The sequence below is a fragment of the Tenrec ecaudatus genome, chromosome X (assembly GCF_050624435.1).
Source record: "Tenrec ecaudatus isolate mTenEca1 chromosome X, mTenEca1.hap1, whole genome shotgun sequence".
NCBI lineage: Eukaryota > Metazoa > Chordata > Mammalia > Afrosoricida > Tenrecidae > Tenrec > Tenrec ecaudatus.
The window spans coordinates 39,704,629-39,730,387 of NC_134548.1; the positions used below are offsets into that span (position 1 = coordinate 39,704,629).

The 25,759-nt window shown below is 37.8% G+C and overlaps 1 protein-coding gene across 1 annotated transcript in view; it reads left to right on the forward strand.

Moving 5' to 3' along the window:
* Window positions 1-25,759, forward strand: part of CFAP47 (cilia and flagella associated protein 47) — a 222,767-nt gene that overhangs the window by 126,530 nt on the left and 70,478 nt on the right. Inside the window, exons 43-49 of the mRNA XM_075538347.1 lie at window positions 3,428-3,539; window positions 4,331-4,557; window positions 8,664-8,829; window positions 16,294-16,490; window positions 17,405-17,548; window positions 18,126-18,299; window positions 21,779-21,890. Of these exons, the coding sequence (XP_075394462.1) occupies window positions 3,428-3,539; window positions 4,331-4,557; window positions 8,664-8,829; window positions 16,294-16,490; window positions 17,405-17,548; window positions 18,126-18,299; window positions 21,779-21,890 (1,132 nt within the window). The remainder of the gene's footprint in view (window positions 1-3,427; window positions 3,540-4,330; window positions 4,558-8,663; window positions 8,830-16,293; window positions 16,491-17,404; window positions 17,549-18,125; window positions 18,300-21,778; window positions 21,891-25,759) is intronic.

Genomic DNA, 25,759 nt, shown 5'->3' on the forward strand with positions numbered 1-25,759 from the left:
CTTAAAATAACACACATCCACTATGTTTATTTCTGTGGGTCAGGATTCTAGAAATGACTTAAATGGACCTTCTTGCTCAGGGGCAAGTGTTCAGGGAACATTCACAGCAGGATTTTCCTCAGAGGCTCAACTGCTTCCAGGCTTCTCAGGTTGTTGGAAGAATGCGTTTTCTATGGTTGTGAGATTCGTGCAGCTTGCATTTTCAAAGAAAGGGGAAAATGAAGTCGACACTACCTGTAGCATGAGGGGATCGCAGCCTGACCCTCTTTCAGACTCTGCCCTGGGAGGATCTAAGAAGGCAAATGATAGCACCCAGGAGAGAGCGCCACATGCTGAGCACATATGCAATGAAATGATGGCTATTGGAAAGAGCACCTTCCGGGACACTCACAGGGGCGGTTCTACCCTGTTCTATATGCTCTCCATAAGTTAGCTTTGACTTGGTGGCAGTGAGTTTAGTTTGGTTGTGGGTTTAGTTCTGTAGCCTCTAGTTTTGCTATGAGTCAGAATCCACTCGATTGAAAATGAGTTCTGGGGTTTGGGAGTTTTTATAGAGTCCTAGTCAACTACTTCGCTGTTAACAAAAAAGCTGGTGCTTCCCACCCACCAAGCTACTCGATTGGAGAAAGAAGCAGCAGTTTCCTTCTGTAAAGATGTACCACTTTAGAAACCCAACGGAGGCGCTTCTGTGATATCTGGTAGAGTCACTTTTGATGAACTTGATAACAGTGGATTTGCTTTGTTTCGCTTCTTGAAGAAAATATTTCAATAGGATCATTTGCACATGAAAAGGTAGTTTAATAAATGTAAAGCAGTTGAATTTTGCCTTTAAAACGACCAGTTAGGAGGAAAATGCTGTTTTATAGTGATATTATTATTTTTTCCATTAAATGAATTATTTTAACTAAAGTCCCACTCATCAAAATTTATGAAAAATAGGAACTACATTGATGGATGGTTTGAATAAATGTTTCACAATTGTTTTCATATATTAATTTAAAATATAATCCTAAAAATGTTAAACTTAATTCTCAGCATAGTAAGTCAATTAATTCTATACTTTGAATTAAGGTCTTGCTTATTAACATTTGCATCAATAAATTTGGGCCAATTAATAAAAACATAATCATACTTAAGTTGGCACCTCAATTTATTCAAACATGATATTTGATTGCATGCACTTTGTGACTTGTCAGAGCTAATACTAAAATAAAACAACATTCATGAAATTACATTGCTGTCACATGAAGAATAACACTCTCAATCTAAAGGATTGCATTGAATTGTAATTACTTATACAGGGAAGGACATCTCTTAATTTACATATTCAATTATATTGCCAATTATATTGAAAATGCAATTACACGCTTAAATAGATAATCAAATATCCAAGTCCACCTACTTGGTTCCTGTACTTATTAAATGTGGTGTAATTGCTTTGCCATTAAGAAAAGCCCATCTGTAGGCAACTGGACACCCCCTTACTGAAGGATTGCAGGGAGGTGATGAGCCAGTCAGGGTGCAGGGTGGCAACGATGAAACATACAACTTTCCTCCAGTTCTTAAATGCCTCCTCCCCCCTATCATGATCCCAATTCTACCTTACAAATTTGGCTAGACCAGGGTATGTACACGGTACAGATAGGAACTGGAAACACAGGGAATCCAGGACAGGTGACCGCTTTAGGACCAGTGGTGAGTGTGGTGATACCCCCGGAGGGTGGAGGAAAGGTGGAAAATTCATAAGAATCTATGCATAACCTTCTCCTTGGGGGATGGACAACAGAGAAGTGGGCAAGGGGAGATATTGGACAGTGTAAGACATGAAAAAATAATAATAATTGATGAATTATGAAGAGTTCATGAGGGAGGAGGTAGTGGGGAGAGAGGTGGGAAAATGAGGAGCTGTTATTAAGGGTTCAAGTAGAAAGTAAATGTTTTGAGAATGATGATGGCAACTTTTGGGAGGAGGGGTTGACTGCCACCCCCACCCGCACCCCACACACAAACGCACAACAGCTGTGTATTGACACAATCCTGGTATTCTGTCTTCACGGGGTTCCCTAGAATGGTAACTCCTGCTCTGTAAAATCCTGGGCTCACAAATCCACGAAATCATGTAGGAACTGGCAATGCAGGACCGAACTGTATGGGGAAGGCTGGAGCAACAGTCTTTGTCCTGTGAGTGGGGCAAGAGTGACTTTCAGCTTAACCACCTACCTTCCAGGAACTGGATTTTACTAGACATTCCCATGGGCAAGGAGATTTCTCTTTCAGGCCTTTATTGTCCATTCTGTTTTAAAATGCTAGTCATCACTAATTGAGACAAAATCTTGAGGAATGACTTGAAAACAGAGGTGAAAGTCATCATCCCTGGTCAACGTAGGCCAATTGATTCAGCCCCACACCAGGCATCTCAGAGGGTGTCAGCCTTGGCAAGTCAAACAGAAGGCCTATAGACATGAGTGTCTGCTCCCAGCTAGAAGTTCTTGCACAAGATCCTTTGGTCTAAGTCATTTAGCTTTACCGTGATCCTATATGTATCTGAGTAGAATTGTGTTCCATGGTGGTTGTTCTGGTGGTATAGTAGGTTACTTTGATGAGACTTGCTATTCCTGTGAAGATTTACAGCTTCAGAAACCCACAGAGGCAGTTCGTCTCTGACCTACAGGGTCTAGATGATGGCAGTGGTAATTTTTCTGAAGTAGATCACCAGGTCTTTTTTCCAAGGCACCTCCAAGGAACTTGAAGCTTCAACCTTTGGCAACCTAGCATATTGACCATTTGTACCACACAGCAACTCTGGAAGAGGCCTGATGTTCCTAAGATGTCATCTCATCTAAACACTACAGCACCCCATCCTAATTCTCCATCTTAAAAATCCAGAAATAAAACAAAATTGTTTATTATGTAAAATATATACATGGATGGCGATAAGACTATAAGAAGTCTTCCTGGGTGCCACCTATCCTGCTTCAACAATTATGAATACATGGCCAGATTTTTTTCATGTTTCTTTTAAAGCAAATCCCAAACATGATCTAATTTTAACTGTAAATAATTGTATGAAAGAAAGTTCTTTTCCTTGCTTATTTGATTGTTTCGAATTAAGTATTTCGAAGATATTTGTGGTAAGGAGCAACTGCAATCAAGATCTCCCTAAGATATTTTGAACGTACCCATTGAATGAAGAGTTTCCCTACACAGTGGTAGAGTTATATCTTATGCTTACCAGCTCTCTGCTCATCAAAATCTAGGCTGCTTTATAAATGGAAAAGGCCTGGGTGTCTTGTTAGCATGCTGAACCATCCCTGGAAGCAGTTTGGTTCTGCTTCGAATATTGAAAAGTGTGGTTTTTTAAATTAAAATTTATCACAGTTCCTCTGAGCTTTGAAAATTTAACATCATTATGTGGTTGTGCTTTTAGATTGGGGAACTCCTCTACATTGTTGAAGGACAAGGTTTGATGCCTTTGCCATCCAGATTTTTTCCAGTGAATTGTCCTAGTCCAATAGACTATAGTGAGACTCCAGAAGAAGGTAGAGTATAAGTTTATTTTATTTCACTTCTAGCTCTAAGGGTTGGAACTACTTATAATATAATATCCTAACCAAATTCATAGCCAGCTTTTCCTGTATTTAAATCCATTTAGAAGACTCTGCTTTAACCTCATCCTATTAGCTTCCGTGTAATAGAGTACCACTTTATCAATTAAAGAAAAAAATGTGTATAGTAATTATTTTTCAAAGCTTTCTTTTTAAATCTTGAGATAAATACTGAAATTTGGCATGCAGAATATTTCCTAACAAAACTTTCCAGTTTTAAAATAATTCAGGATTGACTATATGCACGTTGCCAGCTTTCCGGTTCCTAACCACTGACCCATGAAGAAATAAGCTTTAAGCAGAAGATTCTTAGTGGGAGGAAACAGTGGTAGGTCTTGCCTAGCCTTGTATTAGTGTCTTTCCATGTATCTTTCTATGTATCTCTACTTCTCCTGATAGCTGCTCTTGGGATACAGCACGATATTTATTCCCCTTTTTGAGCATGTTTATGATATGCCCCTGAGATAACCATTTTTCTAGAACTCTTCATAGAGAATAGCAACAAAATGTGCTGCTTCTAATTTCTGGAGATTTATTTTGAACCACTGGAATTAAATTACTACAAATATGTTGTTCATTTGTATTTGCTCCGCTTATTAAAGATAATAACTATAGTTTTGCATTTCAGACTTCCCAGGTCCATTGGGGTAACTATTTGGAAAGTGGCTAACAATTTCGATGACTTAAGTATTCATTGCATTCACCAATATTTTCGTTTTCTCTAGTGCATAGTAAGGAAGAACCAGTTTTGTATTTGAACTGCAATCCTTTTCAAGTTGTGGATATGGAGCTTAAATTGCCACTGGCTAATGAAGCCAGAGAAAAGGCTTTGGCTTTTGCTGCACAACAACAAATGTCAGATCTGGAGTATGATCGGAGGACTATCACAGGCACTCTGCAGAGCAGCAGTGTTCGAGTGGCCGTCGCCATCCTGGGACTGACTATGATTGAGGTACATGTTTTTAAAATGCAGTTACCGATTAAGTAGCAAAATCACTCTATAATTTTTAAAAGGAAGTGATTTGATAGGACAAAATAATTTATAAATTATCAAGGGTTCATGAGGGAGGGGGGATGTGGGGAGAGAGGGGTGAAAAAAGGAGGAGCTGATACCAAGGGCTCAAGCACGATAAGAGTTGTATTAGCCCCCAATAAAATGATTTAAACTAAAAAAGAAAGTGATTTTACAGGAGTCATCTGCCCTCCATTCCTACCTCAATCATAGTGCTGGATTTCTCTTTTTTGCTTTTCCCTCCAGAACACATAGCAAAAGTATTTTTAAACTTTATTGAATTGAAAAATGGAAGCCAAACTGTCTGTTGTGTGATTTTGTGTACTACAATATACGGTGGTCATTAAGTAGTTCTCAGTTCTAGCTACACATTAGAATGGCCTGGGGAACTGTTAAATAGGCCCATGCCCAACCCCCTCTCCAGAATAATTAAAACAGACCTCTTAAAGGAGTGGGCATAGGTGAGGTCGTGTTTTAAAAGTTGTCCATCTTATCCTGAAAAGATCTTCTCTAGGTTCAGATTATTAGGCTGAGAACCCAGACTCTAACCTGTCTAACTGTGCATCTGTGGGTTGGTTACTCAAAACTTCAAGGTTCTGGCTTTCACATTTGTAATATGGAGAAATTGGCCATTTTATAACAATGACGTGAGAATTATGTCAAGTTCTTAGCATATTATCTGATATATACATATGCATAATACTATTTCTGTTATCATTATGCCTATAGGCTTTAGTATTACCATGTTATTGTTCTTAGGTGCCTTTGAGTGCATTTGTACTCATTGTAAGTCCATTTACAGTAGAAAGAAACACCACCCTGTCCTCATACCTGTTCTCATGCTTGAGGCCCTTGTCGAAGCCATTGTGTCAATCATCTTATGGGGGGACTTGACTTTAGTAGAGCCCCTCTGCTTTACTAAGCATACCTGCCCAGATATGCATATAAAGCACATGGCGTACAGTGGCATCTAATGCATCAAGGGTTGGCCCATTGGCAAAAACAATAATGTGCATGTTATTTGCATTAACATATGGTCCAAAATATGGTCATTGTAAACTGTTTTATATAACCTTGTATTTGAAATATGATACAATCTTTTATGTATCGAGTAGCTAGAATGTTTTTTCTAAACTGTAAGCCTCCTCACATAGCCTCCCTTCAAGCACACCCACGGTCTTTGTCCTTTTATAGTGCTGCCTCTCTTTATCACTTCAAATCTCTGCAGAAATGCGATCAGGTTCTGCTTTACTGATACACATAAGAAGGGGATGTGGACAGGTGGGATTAAAAAATCTACCCATTGCCACTCACTCATGGTGATCCAATACAGGGTTCCACGCTGTAAAGTTTCCCCGGAGTAGATCGTCTCTTCTTTCTCCAGTGGATGGGCCGGGCTGGAGGGTTGGAATGGCCGACCCTGCGATGACCAGTCCAACCTTTACCCACTAGTTCCACAAACTTTTTGATGTCCCCTCATTTATCCTCCGCTACTAAGCAAAAGGTCAACAAAAGCCTCCTCACTTAGAGGAGTTAGATCACCAAGTTGTTAGATCACCAAGAAAGATGTAGTAGTCCGTTTCTCTGAAGATTCCAGCCTGTGAAACCCTATGGGCTGTTCTACTCTGTACTTTAAGGTTGCCAGTGGAACCAACAGTATGGCACGCAGCAACAAAACCCGCCATGAAGCATTTTCCAAAACCTCAGTTGTCTCCAATTTGCTCTGTAGCTAGCGCTTGCCACCTGGAACTAACGTCATTATTTATAGAATTATTTTATGTCTATATTAAGGAAATATGTTCAAAGTTATTCAGTTAACTTCCATATCACCCCAAATCAAACCCTTCGCACCCCCAGTCATTCCCACTTAAGTAACCCTGAAGGACCAAGCAGAACATCTCCATAGGGTTTCTAAGGCTGGAATCTTCAGAGAAACGGACTACTACATCTTTCTTGGTGATCTAACAACTGCTAAGTGTTTCCACCACTGTACCGCAGGTGCCAAGGAGCTCTGGCGCAGAGTGGGTAAAGTTTTGGACTGCTAACCACAGGGTCCAGGTTAAAACCCACCAGCCTCCCTGCTAGATAAAGATGAGGCTGTCTGCTCTGGTAGAGATTTACAGTCTCAGATACTCTGGGGAACACTGTCCTGTAAGGTTATAGTAAGTTGAAATTGACTTGATAGCAGTGGTTTATCCAACTTTCCAAGAATTAACTTTTTTTTAAAGGAGGATCTAGGTTTTTATGTTCTAAGTGGCTGAAAGAAAATCAAGGCCCAACATTCTGAAACTCTCCTAAATGACATGCTTCTCAGAAATTTGAGGTTTCTCTTCAGCTATGATCAACATGCTTAGTCCTCCTCCAGGACAGTGACGATGGGATGGCATGTGTTCAACTCTCAGCATACTCTTATAATACTGATTTTCATTGAGTGGCTATTTCCATCGTTAATCTTAACCTCGTTCTCTCTCCTTTTACCTTTGAAAATCAATGCCTTCATTCTCAACCAATTGCCAACAGATTTTATTTAAAGGAGGAACTTTAGTGAGACGAATTTTACTCCTGGACTATGAAAAATGTCCAGTCAAAGCAGTGACTTTGGAGGGGATCTGCTGGGCCAATTAAATTCAAAGCAGAGAGGTCAGATCAAAAGGTCATGGCCACTGTTTTCTAGGATCCTCAAGGGGTAATCTTGATAGATTTTCTCAGATGACATGAGGCTGTCACGGGGGGAAGAAAATGAAAAACTGCACTGATGAGAAAAAGAACAGGAAAGTGGTGCCAAGGAATCCCCTCCTCCACACGACAATGTATCTGCTCCTTCGTTGAGATCAGCGAAAGCTGTCCTCAAAAAAATATGTTGGGAAACTTTGCCTCATTCACCTTACAGCTGTGGTCTTGCCCCTTCAGGCTTCTCTTTTTCTCCAAACTCAAAGAACATTGAAAAGGAACAAAAATTGAGTCCCTCAAGGATGCCACTGTTTTGACTGGTCTTTTTTTTTTTTTAAGGCACTCTTAGGAGACTAAGGCAAGTGCATATTATTGAAAGGACTTGCTCTTGTGGCCATCCCCTGAGCACAGAGCAAGTTTAGACATGCTTTATTTGCCATAACGACCCCTCCCCTCCCGCATGTATGAACTGGAACCCTCATAGCTGTCATTTTGACTTATTCTTCTATATTTTTCTGCATTTCCCTTGGTTTTCTCCTTGGATTCCCATTATGCTTTCGGTGTGTATTACTGCATTGAATAAATATTGATTTTTGCATTTCATTTTACATGGGCTAATTTCCCGTACTGGGTTGTGGTTTTCTAGAAGTCTAAAGAACTTTTAATCTTGTGTTTTTGTCTACCCTCAATTCCTTGTTAGGCCCTCTGTCCTTGTTTGATTGCATGGAACATTTGCCTGAACAAAGAGCACACTCTCAATCTGCCACACTCTCCTTTGGATGGATGACTTTTATTTGCAGTGTCATTTTTTAAAAGAGTATTGAACTAGATTGTGTCTACTTTTTGCCTGGAATTTTTATAACCCACATTTGATGAATGATGGTTGAAAGAACCAAAATATCAAAGCTGAATAAAAAGATCATTTGGAGATTTGTGAAAGGGTGACATGTAGCTGCTTTTATAAAGGCACAGAATTATCATTAGCAAAAGAGAAGGAACTCACTCTATACTGCTACTAGGAACTATAATCAATTGGTAGAAGTTAAGTAGAGCAGGTCTCAACTGAAAAAGAATCACTTCTTCAGCACAGTTTACTAGTAGAACGGTTTGTTCTACTGACAGTGGATTCCTAACCTAGGGCCACTTGAAGCATTCCTTGGTAAGTAATGTCTCCATTGGTTCTGTGAACCAGTTAATATTGCCTTTCTCCAACTAAATAATAATTCTGCCTGAAGAAATGAACAAATCTGAGTCCTTCACTGCTTTGTACAATTATAAAAATAGATATAACGCTAAATGCCTAATGCTATCATTTGTACTTTGGAATTGAATGTCAAGAGAAGTATATCTTCATTTTATCTTCTGTTTATTTGCAGACTTGTATGCTGTTTAGTACCTCAAAGCTGAAGAAGCCGAAGTCAATTTTGTATACAGCAGAAGCTAGCCTTTCTGAATATTTCCATATCCCCAAGACAATCTCCATCCCTCAGATTTCAGAAAATCCAGATAAACTTAAAAAACTAAAACCTTTAAGGAAAAAAGGTAATCAGTAATATGTAGACTGCAAAATCCAGCAGTGTTTTAAGCTCTGGGAAATTACCTCAGCTCGCAAGTGCTTCATAATATAATGGAAGTGATGGTTCAGCTACATGAATACTGATTATTGACTAATATTTGACATTACATGTAATCATCATATCACAATGTAATAATCTAAAAGATGTGCTGAATTTGAATGCTCAGTGGCTGGACTGACATTTCTAGACCTGTGTGCCGTAAAGAGTAGTAGTCTGATAAAGACAGTAAGGGTACTTTGAGTAGGTGAGCTGTGGCTTTGGAAGTCGACTTGTTAACTTAGGTTGGCTGTAAAGGATGGGCTGCAGGTGGGTGGCGAGAACACATAAGAGGGCAATTTATCATATATGAGTAATTGATACTTGATCTGATCTAAAGTCTGTAATAGCTGATGATATTTGTCCTCTATTGTTATTTTGTTGTTGTCATGATCAAAAATGAATAAGCTAGATTTTGCCGGAATATTGATAAGTGAACATGACTAAATATATAGGATAAGATGTATAAGACCTATAAGTATAAGACCTGTAGGAGCTCTGATGGTGTAGTGGTTACATGTTGGGCTGTGGTCTGCATGGTCACTAGTTCAGAACCACCAACAGCTCCTCAGGAGACAGGGCTTTCTACTCCCATAAACAGTTAATCTCAGAAATCCAAAGGGGGTCCCTGTGAGTCAGCATTGACTTGAAGGCAATGAGTATATATAAGATGTATGCAATGTAATCGTCTAATTTTAAATATTCAAAATTTATTTTCTGTATTATTTTACTTTATTCCAATTTCTAGATAATAAGAATAAAATGTCTTCACTTAAGGCTATACCTAGGATGTATAGGAACCCCAATGTTGTGGATTCTTAAATTATCTTTTGCTAAATTCAGTTTTGTTAGCTTTTGTAGTAATTTGCCTATAGATTTATGTTAACTAAGTTGGAAACTGTGGTTACACATCGCAAATTACAGGATAGTCTGTTCTTGACATTCATAGGAGAGCTGGAATTCCAAATTGAAATGCTAAGCGACCAAATAGGGAACAATGATGAAAGAATTTGGTCCGCTCTAAGGCCTGCTATGGGCGCTCTGGTGGCTGTGTTGGCTGAGCAAGTACTGGACTGCTACCCCAATAACTCACTGGTCCAGACCCGTCAGCCACTCCAAGAGAGAATATTTAAATTATTTGCTTCCATAAATATTTATAACTTCAGAAACCCTACAGAGAGTCTCACGATGAGTAGGAACTGATGTGATGGCAATGCATATAAGGCAGTAGGGGTGATGGGTCCTGTTGAAAACTGGAGAGTGGTTTCCTTGCATAGCAAGGTGTGTGTAGTGTTCTTGTCTACAGTGGTCTGGATTGCAGTTTCTATGTTGGTGTGGTGGGAGAGGGTGGAAGAAAGTGGGGCGTTGCCCAAATATCACAAATTTTCACTGTTCTTACCAAGTTTGGGTAGGTTTTAAATATATCTATATATCTATATCTAGACACACACACTTGCTGCATGGCCTAAGGACAATTTCAAGACACTTAATTTTTTTATAAACAATAATTTGTACACATTTCTCAGAGAATAGATCTGTAGATCTTATAATAGTGTCATATTGGATGTGAACCCTTGCTGTTAGAGACCCTTGGTTTTGAGAGATGTCCCTAAAGTTTGTTATCCTTAGGGTATATATAGACTTTGAATGGTAAAGTATCTGCTACTATTGTTCCTTGGATCATTGTTTCATTTTAATATGTGCCTTAGCACATTGCCTTTCTGGATAACTAGCCAGTTAAGTTTCCTGACAGTGGGCTTTGCACTGAGAATATTTAATTAATGTCCACCCAAATTTTTACCTTCATCAATACTATTTCAATAAAGAGAAAGAATGGGACAAGTTGAAATAATCTATCAATTGTTAGTGACTAGATGAACTCAGGTGTATATTTTTTTTCTTTTCTGTTCATAACTTCCGGTCACATGTATTGTACGTCAGTCATTTCTACCCACCTAATTTCTGATTGAAACTAGAAGCGTGACCGTCTCACCCTCTTTGATCAAATTTTGTTCTGACACTGGAAAGCTTTGTCATACTATCACTTATGTTTTTATCTTTGGGGGGAAAACAATTGAAACCACAATTTTTATTTTATAAGTCCAATTGATTATTTAAGTCCAATTGATATTTTCAAGCAGGGAGACTGGAGAGGGATTTTAAGCATTATTCGGTTTAATCCAAGGAAATTTAATGATAGTAAACTTTAGCCATCAAGAAAGTAAATAGCAGTGAGCTTTAGAAATCAGGAGAGTTAGCAGAGAAGGTCATTGTGAAAATGTGCTGGGTTTGCCTGTGCTTGCTAGGGCATTTTGTCTTTTTGATGAGCAGGGTATATAAACGCCTTTCTAATTTTTGAAAATAGTGTCTGAAACATGGAGTTTTGTTTGAAGCTTGGCTGTGGGCAATTATAGTACCCATTTGAATGCAGTGAATATTCACCAGTGACCCATCCTTTATACAGGCATGTAATTAAAGCATAAGAAAAGCTTCACAGTTAGCTTTCAACCAGAATTATGTCTGTGATTGTTCAGCATGCCTACATCTAACCATGTTGTATCTTTTACCATTAAGTATGTATGTTTATTTGTTTTTAATTCTTAAATTGCTTCTGTCTTTATATCTAGTGTTTTAATAGATATTATGACAGATAGTGTAGGGGTAGTCCCACAACTAATCACTGGTTCCGTAGGTGCAATTGTATGGTTAAGATATATAAAGATTACAGTAAAGTCATGGAGAATAGGGAAAGATGGGAGAGAGAGTAAAATAAAGAAGTCAGACACATTTCATGGTAGCATGCTCACCTCAGCAACTCTTGGTGGTACACACGGAGGTGGGAGACGAATGGGCAGGAGAAAGCTCTCATGAGGTTTCATTTCTAATCAAAACTTACATATCTTTGGGGCCATGAAAGCCCTCTGATTACAGATAACAATGTATGTCATGAGAAGGGGTTGTCACATAGGCAATACAAGCAATAGGATGGGGATGGCATAGGAGTGTACACACAATAGTACAGGGAGGGAATAGGTGTACATATGAGGCAAGCTGGGTGGACCCTAGACTCAGTATAGTAGCTTAACCTTAGTCATCCTAGAGTGGTCCCGGGCTTGCTTTGGGCACTGCTTCAAGGGAACAGTATCAGAAGGGAGTGGACCCTACATAAGGTGAGTCAGATTATACAGTCTGGTTGCTCTAAATACCCTTAAGGAGAATAACCTCTGACCTACTTTTAATGACCTCCCAGTATATAGTCATTTACCATGAGTAGCAAGCAGCGTCTTGGATTTGGCATATATTTGGGGGAGACAGCTTCTGGGAACTTTCTGTTCCCCACAAGATAGAGTGATAACAGTGTGGTGGAAGGGAATGATCCTCTTATCCTTCCTGGGAGAACCCTCTAGACTCCCTCTGAGATATGGAGGGTTTCCTGAGGTGCCCCCACCCATGTGGTGCCTCACAAAGAAGCATGAATGTTATCTAACCTGAAGGAACCGGGGAACTCCTAATGGCGAGAAGAGCAGATGAGGTTGGTTTAATTGGCTAGTGAGAGAACTGCCTCTTAAAAATCTTAAAACAGGAATCCTTCTAAACATTTCTTGGTCTGGCCACTGATATTTTCATTTAAGGAAACTCTCAGCCTCTTTTAATTTATTCTTTTTTTAAAATTTTACATTGTTGGGGGATCTTACAATCCATACATATATCCATTGTGTCAGACACACCAGTACATATGTTGTCATCATCATTTTCAAAACATTTTCTTTCTACTTAAGCCCCAGGCATCACGTTCTCATTTTACTCTTCCCTTCCCCACCCTCCCATGCCCCCTTGATAATTTATAAAATTTTCCCATGTCTTAACACCGACTGCTGTCTCACTTCACCCACTTTTGTGCTTTCTGTCCCCCTGGGATGGGGGCCATAAGTCGATCATTGTGATTGGTTCCCCCTTAACCACCCCCTACGCTTACCCTCCTAGTATTGCTGCTCCCCTTATTGGTCTTGAGGGGTTTATCTGTTCTGGATTCCCTGTGTTGTGAGGTCTTATCTGTACCAGTGTACATGTTCAGGTCTAGTCAGTTTTGTAAGATAGAATTGGGGTCATGATAGTGGGGTGGGGGGAAGCATTAGAGAACTAGAGGAAGGTTGTGTGCACCATCAGTGTTTTACTCTGAAACCCTGACTGGCTCTTGTCTTCCTTGTGGCTATTTTGATGGGGTGTTCAATTGACTACTGATAGGTTTTGAGTCTCCACTATGCCCCCCACCCTCATTCCCATTGATATGCTTACCTCACCTGTGCATATTATTCTCTGATGTTCCGATAGGGATGAGGTGTGGTAGTCATTGTAGTTTTGGTTAGCATCCCCATAATGGCTAATAACTTTGAGTATCTTTTCAGGTGCCTGATAGTCATTTGAATATCCTCTTTGGTGAAATATTTTCTGCCCATTTTAATTCAGTTATTTGTTTTATTGCTATCAAATTGGAGAAGTATTTTTCTACTTAGGATATTAAGCCCTTATTAGCTATTAACTCAAATCATACTCACTACCTTCAAGTGTAGTCCCATTCATAGGGATGTTATTTAGGATTTCTGATGCTGTAAATCTTTGAGGAGTAGAAAGCCTCTCGTTCTGGTATGGAACAGAACAGAAGGCTCAGTTCAAATTCCCGAGCCTTCCACTTTGCAGCCTAATAACTAACTCACGATGCCACCAGGGATCCTACGTTCCTCATAGATTCTTTACTATTTTGTATTTAACAGATGTATTTTTCAGCTCTAGAAATGGCTCAATTTTCCTTTTATTATTTTATGTCCATGGACAAAGCCTGCTTTAATAGTGAGCTTTAAAAAAAGTTTTTTATTCATTCTATTAGGTGTTCAACGGTGACCATATGTTCTGTGATTTTGCTTCGGGAAGGTACTTAATCAGAAGTTGTATGAGTCCTTTTACCCTGGTTCAGTCCTGGAGAACATGCTGTTCATTTGCTTGCTTGCTAATCACTCATGCAGGCCAGTGTGTACTCTCAATAAGTCAGTCTGCGAGAACTTAGAAATCAACTGCTCACAACAGATTTTATTTTTAATACAAGACAATTAAAGCAACTTTGTCATCACAAATTTGTCATCAGAATTGAAAATGCAAAACAAAAAGTTAATTTTCTGTCTGTAATTCCTTTCTTCCCTTCCCTAGGGAGGGGTTAATTAGAAAGTGAAGCCTTCCATTCTTTTCCTTTGGAAACTTTGTCTCCTTAAACAATTTTATACATGAAAAAGACAACTTCCTAGTTAGCATGCTGACCAGTTCTTGGAAAGCTCTCCCAATTTTTCAGTCAATGATCCATGAAGACATAGAGAAACTCAAAAAATTCAACAGTGATGGAAATGAAAGTGAATAGACAGCCATTTACCCTAGGAGGAAGGAATGCCTACTCATTACTGAACTGATGCGACTAGACTGATAGCCAAGAACTAGTAGTTCATATTGGCTCATATCTCAGCAAAACATGATTTAGATTTAAAAAATTTATATATGCATGATCATATAAATTATTTATCTATAAACCATATGTAGCCACAGTGTACATTTAAAAAGTTAGACATATCTATCTAGGCGTACTTCTGGGCTGCTCTGTATTCAAATGTAATAATATTCCTACCTCTAATAATATTCTATATTAATTACTACAGTTCACTTAGCCAAAATAATTGAATAAATAAATCCCACTGCTGTCAAATCTATCCTGACTTATACTGATCCCAATCCCCAAAAAAACAAAACAAAAACAAACTCACTGCCATTGAGTCAAGTACAAAGTAAAAACAGCATAGGGTTTCCAAACCTGGAGCTTAAGAGGGAGGAGCCCTGGTGGTATAATGGCTGTGCAATGGGCCTCGAACAGCAAGCTTAGCAGTTTGAAATCACCAATAGCTCGTAGGGAAAAAGACAACACTTTCTAATCCCGTGTAAAGAGTTATAGTCAAAGAAATGGACAGAGGCAGTTTTTACCCTGCCCAATTGAATCGGTATGAGTCAAAGTTGACTTGATGTCAGTGAGTTTGGTATTGGTTTGGGAGAAAAATTAGCCAAGAATGACAGCCTTTGTTCAGTTTTTAATCAGAATTGCTTGCTTCAAATCTGGAGTGTTTGTTTTTCTGCAGACATTTATAGTCTGTTTGATTTATGAAATTTAAAAAACAACAGCAAATCTGGTTGTAATTTTGATTGAGAAATGCTAACGTGTGAAGACTGCATTCTTTCAACATTTGAGTCTTGCTATTCATGAATATGGTAAAACATGTTTTTCATTTGGATATGTTTTAGGTCCTTCAAAAGCTTTTCATATTGTGAGCATAAATGGAATCATGAATATACTAAATATATTACTAGGTACTTACAGAATAGAAGAAAGTTTGATATAAAGTATACGCCACCATTTCATTGCATTCTGATTTTGCTAACGTATAGAAAAGTTGTGAGTGTTCACATATAATAGTATTTCCGCAATGCTACGAAATAAAGGATATCCTGTCAAGTCTAATAAATCAAAGCTATAATGAAGATAGTCTGTGATTTGGTCTTCAAACAATATGTTTTTACTTCCTTTCTAATTCTTATGACTTTTAATGTTTATTTTACTGTATTACCTGAGACATTTCATACATTTTTGAGTAGGATCAGTATAAAAATCAGAAAATTATGAACTTCAGAGGAAACGGGTTGTTATTTAAAAAGAAGGGACCAGCATAGATAAACAAAAGAGCAGTAAATGATATAAGCAGTTGATACAAAGTATTAATTGGACCCACCTCTCTTGGCTACTCTTGTTTATTAACCCTGAATAACATTATTCTTTCTGGTGACAAACTACAAATTATTTTGACTCTTAGGGAGAGAGCCCATCCTTAATTCCTATGAAAATCTAGACTGCAATGGTTACCAAGTCTTCTGGGTCATCCCATTTCTCAGCTCCTTTAAAACTAGGTAGAGTTAAGTGCCTATTTCTGGTCAATTATATGTAATCTGTTTCAATATTGAGCCAAGCAGTAAAAAGCCTTTGAGCAATCTTCCAGCCACTCCTCGTTCTCTGCCCTCTCAACCAAAGCAGGTTTTTGTGATGCAGCTTCAAGATAGTGGCATCTTGTACAGTCTGGCGTCCCAAGTTATCTTTTTTTAGAGAAGGTCGTCATTTGACAAATGCTAGCCAAATACTGTGATTGAGAAATAAACGTGTCTATTAAACCCTTGAAATTTGGGGATGAGTCTTACATAGTAGAAAGTAGTCTGTTATAACTAGTATAGAAATATAATGCCTTACCAAAACTAATTATTGATTTTATATTGTTAAAAAAACAAACCTTTTGCTTTTTTCTTCTTTTGATAGCTGCATATGGGTACGTTTCAGTTCCATTGCAATTTGCTCCAGTTACGCCTGGACGCTTTCCTTGTAAAATTTCGTTGACATCAAGGCAGGACATTCGTGTCTATTATGTTGAAGGTATAGTGAATGATATCAAGGCAGAAGCCAAATTTGAGTTTGATACACCAGCATTTGAACCCATTACTCAGAAGATTCCGGTGGTAAGTGCAAATTGCTTGATCGTGGTGCATTCTCTTCATCCTCATTACTACTGTCTGAATTAAAGTACTATAAATTTTCCATCTTGAACTATTACAGATTTTAATTGTGTTATCTGCTTCCAGTTGCTTCTCTAATTTGATGCTAGAGTTTGATTTCTGACTATAAATAATGTTAATCTACTCACCTGATTGATTACTTCAGTTAGATTTCTTGGCCTAAAACATTAACCCTAACTTTCTTAAAACCACCAGCATTTTCCTACTCAAGAGTCATACCCTTCTGTGTCCACCATGCAAAGTTAAGGCTTCTCAGATCATTCCATTCTGAAATCTGTTCTGATCTGTTCACTTGTTTAATTTTGGATCATAGGAAATGAGAAAAATGATTGGCTGTGGTTTGGCTACTTGCTAGTCAAAAATGACAACATAACATGGGAAAACCCAACATGCGAAGAAACTTAGGATTCTTGAGAGTGGAAAACTATTTGTTCGTACTTTTTTGTCATTTTAATTAAGGCCATGACAAAGTTAATCAACAGCATAGAAAGTTGTTCTAACCAATTATGGTATCTTGGATATCTGACGTGTACACAGGCAGAACACCTTGCATTACCTCTGATTAGGAGTAGAACGATCACTGGAAGACCATTGTTTTCATTTTGGCAGTAATTAATAAGCCCAAGTTATTAAAATAATTCCTGCATCCAGCCATTGGACAAAGATTCTTGCCATTGAAAGGGTAGACAGTCATCCTTTTGCTTTATGCTCAAGTTATTGATAGTCTTCCTCAGAAAACTAAATGGTGATTCTCAAGAAGTACACTAGAAACCGGTAATCATATTAAATGTAACAAGAATTAATATGTAATTCACTTCCTATGTGATGCCTTTCTATTATCTCTTCTCACACTTTAGAGCAATAACACAAGCAAAGAATGGAAATGCCTGGTTACCATAGAAGGAGAAGGGTTTCAAGGACACCCTGTTGTTCATGTCCCACCAGGAGAAACGATTCAGTATATGCTCACATTCAGTCCGATTGTGGAGGGTGAAGTTATGGTATGAGCATAGTATTTTTATCATGTAAGACCAGTGTATGACATTAGCTTGTGTTTGTTTGGTGATAATTTTTTTCACTTAATTTTTCCTTGAATTTAATAATCAGTGTTCATTCTGTACTTGAAATTGAATGTGTTAACTTCAGGGATACAAATTCTGGACGTAATAATGCCATTGATTGTCAATAACTATATCCTGCTTATTTTGTGTGCAACATGCAGAAAAATAATACAATCATTGCTCTTTTTCTAGTTATTTAATAACTTGATACATCAGAAAATGTTTTCTTGGAAGATATATTCATTTGCTATAAAAGCAATCACATAAATAATTGTGATGCATGTGGATTTCCATATTAATTCCTTTAGAGGCATTAAAGAGAAAAGGGATAATTTCACCAGAATTTGTTGATTTAATAAAAGCATTTATACATGAACTTGAAAAGTCAATGGCTTACGGTTCCTTGCAAGCTCATTTTATTAACCAGACTCAAAAGTAATAGTATAGGAGAGATTTGGGAGTAATTGGCATCCAATTACAGAGTTCCAAAAGCTGAAATTTGGTTACTTTGTCACAGGGTAAACTTATTCTTCAAAATGAGACCGATGGTATGAAGCACGTCTTTGACCTAAGAGGGATTGGACGGAAACCTCGGGCTGTAGAGAAAGTCGTTGTAGAATGCCAAGTAGGGGACGTGGTAAATAAAACTATAATGGTGACCAATTACACAAGAAATCCTATATCATATAAGGTATGGTTTGCTTTGTTTTCCTATAGTATCAAAGGGGTTGCAGGAGTATGTTAAATTATATGAAATTCTTTATACTTGTAACAATATCACTGGCTACTGGAAATACTAGAGTCAAACTCTGTTACAAAGCAAAGCAATTTCTAAAAATTTGTATTGAAGAAATAGTTGAATTTCAAAAAGTGAAACACTACAGCACCCTAAAAGAAAAGGCGAGATTGTACCACCATGTAGGAGAGAAAAAGCCAGTGTTTATTTGGTAAAAGAAACAAAATGAAGTGGTTTCACTTCAGAGAGAGAAGTGCAGGACAAAGGAGAAGATTTTACAAAGAGATGACAAATTGCATACTTTCTTAATGATTTTCACCTATATATTAATCTCCTTAACACCTGATATAACTTGACATTGCTAAAGTCCTCAGTGTACATTTTGATGTGAGAGGCTTGTGATTGAATGTCAACTAGGCCAATTCTAACCGAAAGTCCTTGAAATGTGAGCTAATTCATTTGATTAACGTACCTCCTTCAAACTGTTGCCAGCTCTTAGTGACCCTATGATTAAAGAAAAAGTCTTATCCTGCCTTCTGAAGTGAAATGTAAACTTGCTTACCTGGCCAAGTGAAACTGAGGATTTCTCATGTGAATTTACTTGGTGTGATTCAAATAACTCTTCACCTGGGTAACAGATTTTGATTCTTGTCTTCTCTGTTATGGTACCAGTAAATCCTTGACAAGGAAAAAGCTTTCCTGACTTTCTTTAGAGAGTTAGAAATGAAAATCTGAAATTAAAATGGAGTTTTTATTTAGGTCTGAAATCATTTTCTTCAGCTATTCTAGCACTTGAATTCTCTAAGGGTCACCACCATCACATCAAGTAAGGTCATGTCTACAATTCTGTTTACTAGTCCAACAGCGATTATCTTTCATTTTAATTATAAATTTAATTAGTACCAAGCAAGTTCTTTACAGAAGTATTAGTATACAAACCTTAAGGCACTCTAAAATTCACATATTTGTATAATGTAATTTTCACATTCACTATTATTGATCTTAAGTGCCATCCAGCTGTTGCTGACTCATAGCAACCATGTGCAACAATAGTGAAAGACTACTGGGCCCTGTCCCATCCTTGTCTTCATCGCCACACGAGCCCATAGTTGCAGCCACTATGTTAGTCCATCTAGTTGAAGGTCTTCCTCTTTTTGGTTGATTCTATCCCTTTCTACAGGGATTGGTCCCTTTTGATAACATGTTCAAATCCATGAGACAGCTCATCCTCACTTCAAAAGAGCATTCTGGCTGTATTCCTTCCAAGCTAGATTGGTTTGCATTCTGGCAACCATGCTATATAATTCCAATTCAGTTCTTCTTCTGTCTTCTTTATTCATCGTCCAGCTTTTGAATGCATATGAGGTGATTTAAGCAAAATGTCAAGAGCCAATAGTATCACAAGTCAGTGGGTGGAAAGTCTTGTGGATCCAGTAGTGGTGGAATCATATCAGCGCTGACATGTGGCTCCTCCAGTTCCAGGGCTCTGGCTGCATCGTATAGCTCCATGTGGCTTGTAAGCAGGAAGATGAAGCAGAGTGTGTATCTCCCACCTTCAGGAAGGAATACAGGAGTTCACAGAATCCTCAGGAGAAGGCCGTGCCCACACAGAGGCCTCATTGGCAGTGGCTTGATTGACAGGCTAGACTCTACCCCTTCACAAATTGACAGGAGATTATGTAACTACCACACCCTTTAAGTCAACCTAGTTTTTAAAAAATTATCATTACACTTCCTGCCTCCATTTTAATCTGAAATCTTTGTGTGTGCAATGGATTACTTTTGCAAAGCTTAATATCTGCCCATCATAGGTGCCTGAATTCAATTTTAGAGAGAATTACAGCCATTTGGAAAGTTGCTTGACTTTCCCTGTTTAAAAATTTCTTTTTGGAGAAATATGAGCTAAAATATTATTTTCTTTCTAGATGAAAAATAGAGTGCATATTCTTAAGACCAATTTCACTTCAAAGTCATTTCTTTGCTGTTTGAATCAAATCCACACCCTCAAAAGTAGTTTACAGTGTCTTTTAATAGCTTGTTCTTACTTAACTCTTCAATTTCACCTCTTGTCACCCCTGAGCCCAGGAAAATTTAAGTTTTGTATAAAGTATTAGGTTTCCTTTTCCTTTGGGCTGAATTTCTCTGTCCTATGTTCTGGCATCTATCTCTCTGCGTCTTTCTCTTATTTATCTTCGAAGGCTAGAGTTAGAGACCACTTTTTCTTAGAATACACCTCTATGGCCATAAAGCTGGGTAAGACACCTTTTTGTGCTTTTTCATAACTAGCATAACTTATGGTGTTTTAATACATAGTAGTTTTTGAGGAAAAGATTTTGAATAAAAAGATAAAACACATAGTATGTGATATGTTAAAAGACCGAAAGAGGGAAATGAAATGGCTGCTCGAATGTGGCATGAAGGAGGAGAAAATAAAACTTTAGCCCATCCCCTTGCATATCATGTCCGCCTTTTAGAATTTTTGGTTGAGCAAGAAAAGTCCATGTCTTATCAGTTTGAGGCAAAGTAGTTAAAGTAAAATCTGCAACTTCCTAACAAATGACATAAAATGCGTTGTTCTTGAGTCCATTTCCACTCCTGGAAGCTCCATAGAGTTACCAGGGCTATCCTTTGGGAAGCAGACCATCAGCCCTTTCTTCTGAAGTACCTTTGCTTGGGTTTGAGCTGCCAAGTTATTGATTCATTGCAGAGCAATTTGCATCTCAGAAGAACTTAAAGTTTCATGGCATTGATTAAAACATTCTGTTGTCAGTGATGAAGATGATCTCTATGTTTACTTGTTATCTTACTCCCCAGAATGAGGAGTTTGTTTTTAGGTCTTTACACATGAGTAAACATATATGATTATGAATATCCACTTTGATGAAAATAAATAGTAGATAATGTCACTACTAAACTTCACTAGATTATTCCCTTTAACCGATAAATATTCTCAAATTTTGTCTATTGATAAAAAGAAACCTTTTCTGACCATGCTCTCTCGCCAACGATCAGTTTTTCTTTTCCCATCATTACTAAGCTTCCTGGAACGAGCAAACTCCACATGGTCTCTTACCTCCTCATAGTGCATTTTAAAAATCTCATTGTTATATTTGTGCATGTGTGTGTGTGTGTGTGTGTGTGTGCTTATTTACCTGTTTGGTTCAGATTTTCTAAGAATTGATAATCTTGCTACAAACAGAAATTGCAAACAAACATTGATTCTTTTTGGAGTCATTTCTCTTGTTCTATTTTTAAATAAGTCTCCACTCAGATTTTTCTTCTATTGAATGTGGCTCCCCCCCCACCCCCTGGCTTTCTTGTAATCTGAATGTGAATGGTTTTAATGAAAATACTTAAATTTTAGATATGTAGAATAATTTAGCTACTTTCAAGGTTGGCGTTGTGAAATCTTGTTATTGAACCATCTTTTGCAGGTAACTTCAGATCTTCCAATAGTAGGCGGAGATTCAGACATCACAATACAGCCCGAGTGTGTGGTTCCGTATGTTCTACAAATAGCACCTTGGAAACGTGGTGTATTCAGAGGTATCACAATCATTAATAAAATATTAATTATTACACTCAGACTGAAGTAGGAGGAGAAAAAAATTAATGGAATTCACATTTTCCTTTTCTTATCAGTGACCCAGAGGACAATGCAGTTTTGCCTTTGAGCCATTTGCCTCTAAATAATTAGAAATTCAACACACAGATTTTATGTCTAGTGATATATTCTGTTGACCATTCAGATTTATGTGTGGGATAAAGTCTGAGATGTCAAAATATTTAATTAAGAGTATATGTACATTTAAAATTGTGCTGAATACTTCCAAATAATTGTACCAATATATGATTCCAATAGTGTTCTGTAAGAATATATATTTATAGGAATGGATATTATTTTTCAAAAGCATTTAAATATTGATATATGAAACATAGTTTAAAAGATACTGCCGTGAGTGAAGTTTGGCCATAATAAAGCTTTCATTTGTTCCAATTGGCCTGATAGTCCCTGACCAGACTTGCTTACTCTTGGTAATGAAGAGAGTAAGGGTGTTCTTCCTAGCTTTTGAAGGGATGGGACCTGATGACAGAATAGTAAGCAGGAGAATTCAGGTCCTGTGAATCATAAAATAAAGTGTCTTATTTTGGAGAGACAAAAATTACCCTTTGATAGTTGTAATCTGTTGAGGAAATGTTAATGCATTACAACAAGCTAATGTCATACTCTTAAAAGAAGCTTAGAATTTTTAGGGAAGTGGGAGGAGAAATAGTCTGGAGATAGTAATGGCGAATAGGAATACTATCCCCAACTCTATATCCAGTGATATCGAGAGGACTACAGGGCAAACCTTCCCAGGTCTTCTTGGGAGAGATTTTCTACACTTGTATATTGTTAGTCTGATTTCTTTTGTTTTATTAATCTAGAATGGATTATTTTTCATTTTTATTAAAAATAATGGTATTTATACCACCATATAAACAACTGAATGATCCAATAATGGGACTATGTATGTAGTTGTGACAAGTAAAACATTGGAAGAAGTGGTAGGTGGACATGAGGTGTTACTTTTTTGGATTAATTCGCTATCCTCTATTTTGTAAAATCAAAGAGCCAGTGAATGTTCTATATAATAATAATAAAATGTTATGTCTGAAGACTCTATAAAACTCAAAAATTTATCATCTCTGCCCTAGAGGAATTTATGGCCTGTTGTTGTAGCTTGATATCACTATATTGGGCTTTGAAAAGAAAATACATTCTAGGATGTAGTGCATGTCAAGTTGTTTTTTGTTTTGTTTTATTAGGATGCAAGCTTTTTGATTAGGTTAAAAATTAATGAATGATTTTTCTATGTGGTTATATAGGAAACACACATACACAGAGATACAACTATTATATCCAGTAGTGAAAATATCAGTTTTCATCACTGCAAAAAGTTCTATTGAACAACCCGGGCTCCATTCTAGTCTGTTGAGTGATGCTCTCCCTGATTCCATTCTAGTGTTTATAAAAGCTTGGTATAATTGTTGAGATGATTTTATGTCCCACCAATGAGCTTACATTTGAAGTTCAAGTTTCAAAAGCTTGCCAGTTTGAGAATTATATGTTTAACTATTTGAATCTGTTTCAAGATAGTAGAGTCACTGTAAAATATTTGCATGGATCCAGAATGCAAACGATCAAAACTGATTTGTCATTGACAACACTATTCAATAAAAATTTCAGGTAGCAATGATTAAAACAATGAAAAAGAAACAGGTAAAATGAATTTCTGTAATACATTTTATTTACTTAAATGAATTTACTGAAATAACATGTAACATTTTATTTATTCATTCATTATATACTGAAATAAAATTACTGCTAATATGTAAAGAAGCTTCAAAAAATTTGTGACAAAATGGAATTAACAGGATCTATCATTTCTCTGTCTTTTGGGTAAGATCAAGTGTAAAAGAGGATGGAACTTTCCTACAAACATTTTGGAGCCCCATTGTATTTCACTTTTTTGTAAGAAATTTTAAAAATATGATGCATCTTTCATACTTACAGCTCATCTTAATTCATACTAGTGATGTTTTAGGTGCTTACTAGTCACATGTGGCTGGTGGCTCCAATATTAGACAGAACAGATCTAGAGTTACATCTTTCAGGATATGAGAGTTAAATCATTCAGATTGTGAAATATCGAACTTGGTCACAAATCTAGGAAAGGCTTTAGCCGCCTGTAAACAAATAAAAGGAGCCCTGCTGGTGTAGTTGTTATGCATTGGGCTGCGATCTGCATGTTCTGCACCACCAATTCTGCGGGAGAAAGCCTGGGCTTTCTATTCCCATAACAACCTTGGAAACCCACAGGGATGTTACTATGACTCAACACTGACTATGACAGTAAACTTTGTTTTTTTTTAAATTTTTTTAAATTTTATTTTAACAATTTATTGGGGCTGATACAATTCTTTTCACAGTTCATACATATACATACATCAATTGTATAAAGCACATCTGTACAGTCTTTGCCCTAATCATTTTTTTCTCTTTTCTTCTTTTACATTTTGTTAGGGACTCAAACAACTCTTACCACAATCCATACATATACATACATCAATTGTATAAAGCACATCCATACATTCCCTGCCCCAATCATTCTCAAAGCATTTGCTCTCCACTTAAGCCCCTTGCATCAGGTCCTCTTTCCCCCCCCCCTCCCTCCCCATTCCCCCCTCCCTCATATGCCCTTGGTAATTTATACATCATTATTTTGTCATATCTTGCCCTTTCCGGAGTCTCCCTTCCCCCCTTCTCTGCTGTCCCTCTCCCAGGGAAGAGGTCACATGTGGATCCTTGTAATCAGTTCCCCCTTTCCAACCCACTCACCCTCCACTCTCCCAGCATCGTCCCTCACACCCTTGGTCCTGAAGGTATCATCCACCCTGGATTCCCTGTACCTCCAACCCTCATATGTACCAGTGTACAGCCTCTGTCCTATCCAGCCCTGCAAGGTAGAATTCGGATCATGGTAGTTGGGGGGAGGAAGCATCCAGGATCTGGGGGAAAGCTGTGTTCTTCATCGATACTACCTCACACCCTAATTAACCCATCTCCTCTCCTAAACCCCTCTATGAGGGGATCTCCATTGGCCGACACTTGGGCCTTGGGTCTCCACTCTGCACTTCCCCCTTCATTTAATATGATATATATATACATATACACACATACATATATACATATACACATATATACACATACATACACACGCTTATATCTATTTTTTTTTGCATGATGCCTTATACCTGGTCCCTTGGGCACCTCGTGATCGCACTGGCCGGTGTGCTTCTTCCATGTGGGCTTATTTGCTTCTGAGCGAGATGGCCGCTTGTTCACCTTCAAGCCTTTAAGACCCCAGACACTATCTCTTTTGATAGCCGGGCACCATCAGCTTTCTTCACCACATTTGCTTATGCACCCATTTGTCTTCAGCGATCCTATCATGGAGGTGTGCAGTCAATGATATGATTTTTTGTTCTTTGATGCCTGGTAACTGATCCCTTTGGGACCACTCGATCACACAGGCTGGTGTGTTCTTCCATGTGGACTTTGTTGCTTCTGAGCTAGATGGCTGCTTGTTTCTCTTCAAGCCTTTAAGACCCCAGTCACTATCTCTTTTGATAGCCGGGCACCATCAGCTTTCTTCACCACATTTACTTGTTCACCCACTTTGGCTCCAGCCGTTGTGTTGGGAGAGTGAGCATCATAGAGTTCCAATTTAATAAAAGAAGGTATTCATGCATTGAGGGAGTGTTTGAGTAGAGGCCCAAGGTCCTTCCGCCACCTTAATACTTGACCTATAAATATAGACACATAGATCTATTTCCCCATCCTCCTATATATATTTGCATGTACATGTCTT